Source organism: Canis aureus, chromosome 7, assembly GCF_053574225.1.
Source record: "Canis aureus isolate CA01 chromosome 7, VMU_Caureus_v.1.0, whole genome shotgun sequence".
In the NCBI taxonomy this organism is placed as follows: Eukaryota; Metazoa; Chordata; class Mammalia; order Carnivora; family Canidae; genus Canis; species Canis aureus.
In genome coordinates this window covers 58,973,526-58,985,859 of record NC_135617.1, presented here as the reverse complement: position 1 = coordinate 58,985,859, position 12,334 = coordinate 58,973,526, and the positions used below count along the sequence as shown (strand labels likewise).

The following is a 12,334-nucleotide window of genomic DNA, read 5'->3' as shown; positions in this document are numbered from 1 at the left end:
TATGGTTTGTATTTTCAGTTTAAGGCTGCAAGCAGAATTTACAACAGAGGGTACAAGTTCTATCTGGAAAAAAAAGGAGGGACTATGGCATCAAACAGCCTCTTCAGCACAGTGACACCATGTCAGCAAAACTTCTTTTGGGGTAAGTGTTATCATATTTTAAAATACTATGAGAGATGAACCTGTTAAACAAAAAGGTATGTTTCTTGGATAAACTGCTAGCTTTTCTGGCTAACGTTGTATGATACTAAAGGTTATGATAATACTGCTATTTTGTTGCACTAAAAACTGAAAAATGAAATTGCTGTACATATTTGCATTTGGCATCTGTAACTTATCTACTTCTCAGAGTAATGACTTGAAATAGAAAAAATTACATTATCTCACATTAGTCAAAATGTTTTCTAGAGCTGTAGAAATCAGGCAGTTAAAGAACAGTAAAGGAAAGTTTAATATTCTCATTTAACCCTCACTGCAATAAAATGAGACACTAAATTAATCAAAGTATTATGAAGTATTCACCCTGGCAGCTCCCTATATTTGAGCAAACTTCAAAAAGGAAGCAATTTTACAAAATAACAGACCACAGAATTATCTCGACATTATGCTCTACCATTATGCTCTACTGCAGAAATAAACCTGCAGCACAGTTAACATTTTACCCAGCTCAACTAAAAGAAATCTATTTGTACTTTTAAACTGCATCATAAGTGCGCAAGTTTGTTTCTAAACAACTTTATATAATTCAAGCATATATTCATATACAAAACTATAAGCATGTAAAAGCCATTTTTGAAAGCTCTTTATAGTTACTCAGGACATCCATGATACTAAGAAGTTCACAGAAGTCTCCAAAAACTTAAATATAATTATATTTTTCTACATAATTTTAATTTTACATCTACACATTATTATCCACATGGAAAACTTGTTGTAAACACACGGCAAATGTTGAAATGTCTAGCGTTCTTTTAATCATATTCTTGGACCTACCAAAATGAATACCATTTAGTCTCATGAAAAATAAAACTACGTAAGGATACCCTGCATGATTTTTAAAAGCCATACCTATTAAATCATGCTGAACTTTGAAAGAAAACAGGCATAAAATAGTCCCTTAATATTCAATTTCAAATTAGTGTTGATACACAAAAGTAAACTACTTCAATATTCATCAGCTGACATAGTATTATAGTAAAATATCTAAACACTTACAAGATTTTCTTTATGACGTCCAACATGTCCCAACTACAAGGCAAGTTTATAAAATTTTCCTTTATCCTTTAAAATAAATCCTTTTGCTGTGTATACCTGCATTAACTTTGCTTTATAACTTACAACTAACGATTGGAGTTTCCTTTACTCCTCCTACTTCACACATTTTAACTGGCTACCAGAGGATCAGTCTTAGTTTAGGTCAAAGAGAAATAATTAAACCTGAAGGAGAAAAATGGTTTCTCTTAAAAAGGTAAGGAAATGCAGTTTGTATTTTACCCCAAAAAATGTAAAATTGCTGTAGTGACTCCCTCAGTAGTTGGAAGTGGGCCCCCTCAGTTACAACACATACGATATAATAATCACAGATTATTTTTTTGAAACGTAATGGTAGATAATAAACATTACTCTAAAAATTTCTCCATTAAGGAAGGAGAACATATATACAACTAGGCTGCATTACAGTCCCTATTATAGTTACAGCTTACACATGGTAACTTTTGCTGTTCCTACACGAGATAAGGAAAAAAATAGTTAAAACTATTGCTATATGAAGGAATAACTTGAAACAGGCATGTCAAGCAGTTAACTTATTCTTTCACAATATTACTATTTGAAAAAAAAATACATTTTTCTAACCAGATGGGGAGCAACACAAGTTTCAAAGAGTACTTCAGCATTAGAAGCAAAGACATTAATACTGTCACAAATATGTTAAAATGCTCTTTATCCTGTCTTATGAGAGGTCTAATATTTCCGTGACATCCTTAATAACTATTTCTACAGTAGTTTCCAAAACCTGACCAAGTATCTAAATGAGGCATAATAGTAAACTAAATAGATAAAGATCATCTATCGTAGGTCATATATTTTTAGACATCATAATTAATTCTTCCTCTTCTAAAGAGTAGGGGTTAGCCTCTCCCACCCCCAAATAGTATTTCAGCACCTGGAAAACGATGAACCCACTGTACCAAACTAATTATAAGTGTGTAGTGAACATTATGTATAGGTTGTCATCACACTACAAACATTTCCCCAGCCCATAATCTATTTGAAGTCTAAAACCTCACTTTGGGCCTTAAATTCTTATAAATGATAATCAAAACAACCTAATGAAAAATCAAAAGTGTGTGCCCCAATGTTGTAAAATAACTTTTCTGTAATTTGGACTTTTCCTAGATGAGGCACAAAACACACGCTGACCAATTGGCTCACCTCACTGAGTGAAAAGTGTGTGTGTGAGAAAGACAGAGACAGAGACAAAGATTTTCAGTGTCCTTGCTCTCTCAGCAACGATTTATCTTGAATTAAACAAGAACTTTCAATCTCATTATTCAAAATCTATCCATTATTTATAATAAATAAAGTCTGTTGAAAATAACATATCTGACTCCTGGAGTATCTTACAATGAAGAACTTATTTATGACAATATACCAGCTGATTAAATTTCTACATAAAGCTTTTGTAACTGACCATAGTAACTGAACATGATGTATAAACACTGATTCCAAAATAATAGCTCTGGTCCATATATCAGTAACCTTATAGTTACAAGATCTAATAATGTCAAAGCGTTATAACTTGCTTCTAACAGCTAAATACGAAAAGCCAGGGAGACAATTTAAAAGTCAAGAACATACACAGAAGAGCACTCCAACATATATTAAGTTAAAAGCGCCAATATAATTCCCAAAGGCTCATAAATTATTTTAAATTATAATAACCCTAACTTTACATGAAAAACTGTTAAATACTTATGTTTAAATTTTAAAAATATTTTAAAATGCAAAAGATTTAAAAGAAATCACAGAAAAATATTTTGTTAGCCTGTATGAATCTCAGGACAGTCTCCAGATCACAATCATGAGGAAGGCATGAAATATACATGATAACATTATGATACATTTTAGTTATTCTAAAAGAATAAAAATTAATCTATTCAATTACACCCTTCTAACTAATCACTGATAGTTTGACTTGTTTAAATCAGTCATGCTAAAGTTAAATTCAGTAAGATAGAAATGTTCCAGTTTGTTAAAAGAACACTGAAATATTTGATGGTTAAATAAACTGCAGAGGGAGGAAAAAACTAACTCATTGAAGGCACTAAGATTTTATCAAACACACAGAATTAATCTTTATTGAATAGAACCATTCACAAATCAAAACTCACTGTACTTCAATACTTTCAAGCAGCGCTAATCAATTACAAACCTTTTCTAGTGCTTCAAAACTCATGTGCTTTCAATTTTATACACTGGTGGTCTTCAAGTACTGTATTGGGGCTGAGTTAAGACATTCTGTATCACAACTTTTTTTTCAACAAATATCCATCTAGAGGGCTTTTTTTTTTCCCTCTCTAGAGCTGCTCACATGAAAACTGTGGTAATATTTTTATACTGTACTTCTTTGTTGAAGCTAAAGGTTAGGGGTTACCTAAATACCTCAACTGTATATACAAAAAAGGGAAAAGGTAAGTATTCATATAAAAAAATCCAATGGGACTGGATTATTTATTTTTGCATTTCCTATGATTAATGATGCACCCGTACCTACTCCAAAACTGATGGCAAACAGGGTAACATCTCAAATTCCTGTCCAAAGCACACAAATATCAACCTTCCATGCTGTTCTAACCCTTGTTCCAGGAGACTAAAATGTGACAACTCTAAGTCAATAGTGAGGTCATGCAAAAGCTCCTCAAAAGCAGTAAGATTGCAAATGCTATTACCTAACAAAAGACTTTAACATAGAGGTTTTGCTGGAACAACCTACCTCTAGAATGTCTCTTTAAAAACATTACACATATGGTCAAATAGACAAAAATTATTATTTGCAGAAAGGAAATTTTGTTATTTGCAAATAACAAAATTGTAAATGTAACAAAGCATAACTATTTTTTCTAGTCATTTAGCATTCAAGACTTATTATTAAACGGGTGCTAGTAAAACCAATGCTAATTTAGGCAGACACATCCCAACAGGTTACCTGAATGCATTATTTTTTACTTTTATACCAAGGAATTCCAGTGAAAAAAACTACAAAAAAAAAAAAAAAATCTGTCCCTGAACTCCACTAATAACAATAAACTCCAATAGTCAGTATTTTCTAAAGAGCAAAATATTCTAAGCTGCCTCAAGTATAAGGAAAATCCTCATGAAATCTAAAATGTTTACTATTTTAAAACAAATATTTAGAAAAGGAAGTCTCATATAATTAAAATATACACCTTAGTACAATATACTGCCATTTCAAAGATTATGGAATTCAGTGGATATGTGTTTTGATTAATGTGTTAAAACTGAAAAAATAATGGGGAAATTCTATACCTTACTCAAAGGGAATTTCCTTACAATTGTCACCACAGTTGACCACAAGCTTTTGTCCACTCAACAGCAAACATATAAAAACAGGCTATACACATTCTCACGTAACTTTTTAAAGATCTGTACAAAAAAACTGAGATTAAATGTTCTTTTATTACTACATATGTAGTATCTTCACCTTACGTTGAATTCTTAGGAATTTTCTCCCCTTTATAATATTTTTTTAAGAACCTAGGATTCAAGGTTTGGAACGGTAGTAGTAGAAGGATGGATGTTAAGTAAGACCATCTCAAACATTTCAGGTGTTTGTTGTTATTGTTCAAACAGGATGTTAACTCTAAAGCATTCTTTTCATAAATACGCTTTATTTGACTAGAAAATAAAAACCTCATCATTTTCCAGTATATATAAAACAATTCCCAAATAAAATTAGCTGTAGAATTAAGAGTCCTTTAAAGGCTAATTGCTACAAAGCATTTGATATTTGCAGTGAAAAAAAAAATCATTTATTAACACATCACCTATCAATACACTATATTCTTGTTAATACTCACAAATTCAACATCAAATATATATTTAAGGACCAAAAATCATAACAAATGTGATTTTGGTTCTAGTAAAAAGAGGATAAATGTTAATCTTGATTGGTGCTTTTCATTTTTTAAATCAATTGCCCAGAAGCAATTCTGCACCATATAGATACATTACGTAAATGCATTTTTAGTAGTATTTAAGATACTTTAAAATTATTATATTGATAATATAATAAATCTGCCAAGAAAATCTGCCAAGTTAACATTATTCTCAGACATGTATTTAAGATTAGTGTGGCAATTAGCTTAAATGCTGTTATCTACACTATTTCTATTGCCATCCCTTAAGAAATTACATGTGAGTTACACTAGAGAGATGACATTCTTAACAAGGCACAGCTAAATATCCTGGGCCAGGCAAATAATTTTTACCACAAAATCAAATAAATGAATTTTACTTTACCTTTCATTTAACTTTTTTTTACATCTATAGTAGCTACTAAAATCATTATGCCATCAACAATTACATAAAAGACTAAGTTTAAAACTCAAAAATTTACACATTTATTGGTTCCTCTAAAATTTATATGAACCATGAGTATGCCAAGTGATGGTTTACGTATTCCTTATAGGCAGATGTCTTACAATTAAATCCATTTTGTGGTTCAGTATAAGCAAAAAGTAATAGTAAAATAATAATAAAGGAAAAAAATGCTAGCCAAATCACAATTAACGATCATCAATAAGGTTTTAAGAACCAATATATACACAGTCTCTTTGGAAAAATGAGAATAATGATGTTGTGGTATTCCACAGAACTTTGTATGAACATGGACATATTTTTATACAGAAACGAAATATATAACTTAAATCTCTTTCAATTATTAGTCCGCTCAAAATTTTAATACTATACGCATTTGCATGTGCATACAAATGTATCCACATAAGTGACTACGGAAGATAATGATTGTAAACAAAGAAAAAAAAATTGTAAATTATTTAACTAACCTATTGTTTGTAGTTCTTTTGTGAGAGCTAACCAAATCCTTCTCCCATATATACTAACAAAGAAATGTCAAACTGTAAAACCATTAACAGCAAGAAGACATCCCAAGCTATTGGGAAATTCAAGATAAAAATAACCAAAACTACACTTGTAAGACCTAAGGACATTACTTTTCAGTTATAAACTTAAAATAACTAAACACTTATTATCAGTTAAGCAAATTATTAGTTCACAAAGGTAAATATGAATGAACTAATCTGTTAACAGATACCTATTTACAGACATTCTCTCAAAGAACAAGTCTGGCTTGGAGATAAACAGGTATATTTTCTATATATTTACTCACTGCATATTTAACCTGGGTAAATAAATTAGGCAATCTCATTTTTACTTATTTTGTTTCAGCAGTAACCATAATTAATTCTACTTTTAAATTTCTCTACTGAACTTCACAATCTAAACTTCAGATTTCCAGATTAATCTTTAAGTGGAAAGGTATCATTATTTCTATCAAATGATTAAAAATTACTTAAAATAATTATCTAGGCAAAGTGAATTCACTGCAAAGCTATAAAGATAAAAAAGTGCTATATTTTATAATTAATATTTTAATCTACTGGTTTTACTGTATTAGTGTAACTTGGTCCTAGAAAATGGACATATATGTATCCAAAAGATACAGGGCAGAGATTCCCTTTAATTAATAATTTTACTACAAGATTTTTTTTGTAAATATAGTTCAAAGATAACCTATTTAAGAAAAGTGAATTCTCAATTTCATAAAATCCTACCACATTATAGAAATCTGCACTATTATTATGGTATATTACTATGTTATATACAGTATAGAAAGAAAACTCTTTAAGTTAATAACCTACATTATATCGTCAGTATGTTTACCATAACATGGATACTATAAAAGTATATAAGCATTTCATACTAAAGACTCTTATCACCCAATTTGAAATATTAGAACAATATAAGAAAATATCGGACAATATAAGAAAATTAGGACAATATAAGACAAAACTTCCATTACGACAATAATATCCTAACATTAGGCAAGATAACTGGTTAAAAAAGGTAACCCAGTAGGATTAATTTTTATTAACCTCTCATGAAATCTGTAAAGCTTTTAAAGTAATTCAGTTTTTGATAAAAATGCAGAAAAAATGCTACTGCTCTTCTTCAGTACAAAATGAAAATATATAAGAAGATAATCCATAAAGCAGATAGTACTTATACAATGAACCATATATAGTACCTTCGTAAAGCAATATAAACATAAAAGTTAAAATAATCCAAACCTTTGATCATTAAATCCTCCTCCTCTCCATAATAGAAACTCCTTTTTTTCATATTATTAAAACTTCAGTGTTCACACAGAATTCTTTACATTCCCCAAGTTGTTAAAACTAAACGCAATACACTATGTTCTTGCTCTCTCTCTCCAATACCCCCCTTACCTCCCTCCCTGTCTCTTTCAGTCTCTTTATCTTAGCAGGAAAACCTACGTTTTCAAAACATTTTGCCACTAGCATCCACCTAATTTTAAAACTGTCATTATCTAAGCTAGATAGGGTCAACCAGTACTGCCAGAAGAATACCATTCTTGATTTAGTAATAAAAATTTAACAGTACACTTCCTTTATAAAAAGCACAAGCACATTGCAGAATATTTTAGTGTACCAATAGGACCAGAGAAAAACATATAAAGACATTTTTTTTTAATTACCATTCACAGAATCCAGAAAGAAAACTGGGCCATATACAGATTAGGCTTATTTTTATTTTCATAACTTATTTATATAAAGATAATGACAAATCAGAATATATTAAGAAACATTTAAATAACTTTTTTTTTACAAGAGTGAAATACTTGGCTTAAATTGCCAAATTATAAATAATTAGTAAATGATTAAACCACTTTATATTTATACATTTATTCTATACGTAAAAAAATTTTACTGAGATGTTCAAACCATTTTCTTGGCTATGAAATAAAATCATGTGCTCCAATAAATAACGTTAAAATATTTTTCATCAAATATTTATTTACAAAGTAATTATATATTACAAGTACAAAATAAGATTTTCTACAATGAAACTATATTAACATATGTAACTTAAATTTGCCACCTTGATTTAAATCTTAATCAGCCAAATACATGATCAATTCATTGCATTTCCATTATCCAAAAAATATCTAATACCCTCAAAGCAGTTTTAAAGGAAACTATACATCATCATATTATTATAAGCTAACAAATATATTTTTTGAAAACTGGCTGTGAAAATGTGATCTGAAAACTTATATATAAACTTAAAGTAAACTTACATACTCAAACATATTAAATGAACAAGAAAACAGCAAACATACGGATGAAATAATATTCTACCTAGCAAGAGTAACATATTAAAAAGCCAACCCTAATCACAAGAGAAATACATATGCTTTTTTAAATACATGCTTAAGTTAATGCTTTTAAATACACATTTGACTTTTGAACTGTTCAAATGAACAGATGACATCCCAGTGACTACAGAATTTTCTTCTAAACTGGCAAAACTAAAAAAAATTAAAAATTTTTAAAAATAAAAATAAATCACATCTAATCCTTAATATTGCAATTACACTGTTTGACATTTTCTTTAATCATAACAGTCCCATTTATTGTAAACTGGCCGGAAAGGCTTGCCCATTTCATTTTTTCCTGTACATACCTCTTCCTTATCAATTATGGTGTATCTTCAGCATTCGAAGAAAAAAAAAAAAAGGCTTCACAACTTTAACTGAGTGTAAAACACATCGTTAAATCAATATACACAGGGCTACTTTAAAAATATTCATTTCTAGAAGGCCGGAAAATCTTCTTACTATTTTTTAAGCTGATGCATCTACACATAGAAAGCAACTTTTAGTAAGTTCTTTTGCTACGCCATAATGATCTGCTCCAGGAACTCAAGGGTACCTAAAACAACGGACTACCTGTTCTAGCCATGCTTAGGAATGTGTCCAAATCATTTTTATTGATTTAACCTTTATAGGAATGCTACATATCCTCAGAGCAAAACATTTTGAATGTATTTATAATATGACACACTTCTGAGAAACCATGAAAAAGAAAGCTAAAAACAAATCTAGATACTCCTCCACCCTTAGTTGTTATGGGTTTATGTTTTTTTAAAACAGTATCAACAGATCTAAATATTAAATAATTCTATGTAGGAAAACTTACTTTGGCACCACTGTAAGTAGAAATAAAAATTTATTTTGGAAAAAAGGTACATTTAAATAAATTCTAACTTTAAGGAATAAAATGCCTGACTTGACAATGATGTCACATCTACAAATTTTAGCGGACTCTAAATAGTCATTTTCATATTCTAGCTACACATTAATCATTGAACCTACAAACATATCAAACTTAAAGAATTCCGTCCTTATTGAATAAACTAAGTTGTACTCTAGTTTACATTCTGAGAGTTTACAGAGAAAGTTCTGTGTTACCTATCTCTCTAGCTTTCTACAAGTGGTACTTTATTAATGGCTTCAGCAGCTAATGCCTGCATTAGTTACGTTTGCCAAATAATAATTCACAATATTATGCTTCCTCATATTATAGTCCATCATTCGTTAACTTGAACCTCACCTCTAAAGAAGTTATACTTTCACTGCAAACTGTTCTCTTAAAAAGGCAAACAACTTTTGAGCATTTCCAGATGTAGTACTCCAAAAAAAAAGAAAAATCAAAGGCAAATTCTCAAAGAATTCTAAAATTATTAATAAAAATGTAGTATAACTCGAGTCACTGCTTATTACTTCAATGATATCCATAAGTTTAAGAGCTGAATATACTATACATCAAATTAAGAAACATATGATAGATTTCAGGTAGCTGCCAGTAGATAAAACCACCAAGCACAGTTCAGTGTGAGACAAGATTCTACTGAACTGCAATTTCTGAAGCTCTGACAATTACTGAACATGCAAGAATAAAATGATAATGTTATCTTTTTTTCAAATAGCTAACTTTTCTTCCGGGTAATATAAATTTGGGTTTGGCTACATTATTTTCATTTTGTCATTAGTTTTTTATAAAACATCCAAGCATGCATGTGATTATGCTAAACCAAAATTAAAATAATTTATATGCAGCCTACTCTCTGGAGCAGGGTTGGGACTAGAGTGAGGCAAGCAGGCATCTTGGGCAAATGTTTAAGGAGGTTGTGCACAACCCTGAAAAATGAGTGCCTCCTTAAATGTTATACCCTAGACACTTGGCTTGCCTCACCCTAGGCCCAGGTCCTGCAGGGAAGGCACACAAGTATCAACCATTTCATGAGACATATTCTAAGGGAGGATATCATAAAACATAGAAATATGGTAATATAAGAATATTAAAAATTAGAATATATGTTTAACAGCCTGATTTATAGTTTTCTTTATAAAGAAGAATCCACTGGAACTTAAATGTAAACAAACATTTAAAAAACAATCACATCATAAGGAGTAATTTCAGTTTAGACATGGCATAGTTGACAAATTTTCTTAAAAAGAGACTTTTATTTGCCATACATACCTTTCTAGGAAACTCAGTGGCCTTATTACTTGACAATAATGCTTTCAAAAAAAAAAGGACTGAGCGAGTATGCTCCCTTAAAGGGCCCATAGTGTATACACTACTTGCTACAGCCCAGTGGCACCCACATCAGACTGATCAACAGAATCACCTGAGGAATAGGTCTTGGGAAGGAAGGAGAGACAAGAGGGGCTTGGGAATTTTTTTTTTTTTAAACAAAGCTCTACAAGTAACTTAGCCAAGTTTGGGAGCCAATAGAGAGCCAACTTTTAACCCCAGAGATAAACTAAAGGCAAGATGTATATACAAAATATGTACATTTCCAAATTGTTTCTCCCCTAAACATTTGTAAAGCTATTCACAAGAAAGAAAACACTAAAATTTCAGTTACTTTTCTTCCCTTTCTTCTAGTGTAGATATTCGTCAATGAGGACATGTCCTACAAGCAATTACTAATAAGAAAGAGAAAGTCAAGAGCATAGATAATTTAGTAAGATGAATACAACCAAAAATATGAATATTTTTTCTTTTAGGTTCAAATAGCTATTCCAGTATATAATTAATCTATTCTAAAAACTTAATATTTTAAACTTCAAATATATTTAATTAAGATTTTTATGTATTTTAAGAAAATATATGTAATTAACATAACTCCTAAGATTTTTAGAGTATGCTTGAAACTGTATTTTGTTTTTGTTACCTTTTCTTTGTTGACTGTTTATTGTGTCAGGCACTGTGCTAAACCCTTTATAAACATTCTTTCCTTTAATTCTCAGAACTCCCTTATATGAAATGGGAATTATAATTATTTACAGATGAGGAAAGTGAAAATGAGGTAATAAAACCTGCCAACACAGTTGAAGAGCAGAGATTCAAACCCAAGCTTTCTCACTCTCCATAATCGCCTAAATAGTGGTATACACAACCTTCATGAAGCTACTTCCTCATCCCAGTTGCATCTCTAAAGCTATCAATTCTCAGAAACATCATTAACTTAGCATTATTAAACTACCAAAATACAAAAAGAGAGAGAATCTCTGAGACTCCAAATTCTCCCAAAGTGTATCTTTAATATTAGTCAGTGAGAACCAGAGATTAAGAAAAAATGAAACTGAAGAGTATATAAAGGGATAAGTTTTAGGTCATATTTGACCAGGAAATGAAGGTTCCAAGGAATTAAATAATTCTTACCCAATCATCATAATCAATAATCTTATTCAATGTCCACACCACACAGTATATATGCTTCATGTGATACGAAAATACCATTTAGGAGTTAAAAATTCCACTGTTACATCAAACACAAGGAATTTATAATCCTCATTTGTAAAATTTTTAGAACAATAATGATTTCAGTCATGGCCTTTATGTCAGTCTGCTCTGGAGTCAAATCCTAGTTTCTGTAATAATCCATAAGGTTCCCTTTACCATGGTCTTACTGTCCTTACCAAAACAAGGTTATACACCCACATTCATGCTAAGTGAACAAGGCAACCTTAATTCCTAAATCTTAATTTCTTATTATAATTTCTTAAATTCTTATTCACTTAAATCTTTGAAATTCCCAAAGATCCACTGATAAAGGTACATTTTCTTTGCCTACCAAAGAGATTGCATACATAATTCTAGGAAATAACTCTTTGATGTGTATTATTATTCCTCCCAAT

The 12,334-nt window shown here is 30.4% G+C and overlaps 2 protein-coding genes across 20 annotated transcripts in view; one reads left to right on the top strand and one right to left on the bottom strand.

Annotated features, from left to right (window-relative positions):
* Window positions 1–12,334, top strand: part of RUNX2 (RUNX family transcription factor 2) — a 326,623-nt gene that overhangs the window by 404 nt on the left and 313,885 nt on the right. For all 13 annotated transcript variants that reach the window (XR_013383457.1, XR_013383458.1, XR_013383456.1 and 10 more), the window contains exon 2: window positions 19–142. Coding sequence is in view for 10 of the 13 variants with exons in the window: in XM_077903809.1 (XP_077759935.1) it covers window positions 19–142 (124 nt within the window). In the remaining 3 variants the exon portion in view is untranslated. The remainder of the gene's footprint in view (window positions 1–18; window positions 143–12,334) is intronic.
* The window catches only part of SUPT3H (SPT3 homolog, SAGA and STAGA complex component), a 603,243-nt gene that overhangs the window by 547,636 nt on the left and 43,273 nt on the right, over window positions 1–12,334 (bottom strand). The gene's annotated exons all lie outside the window — the stretch shown is intronic.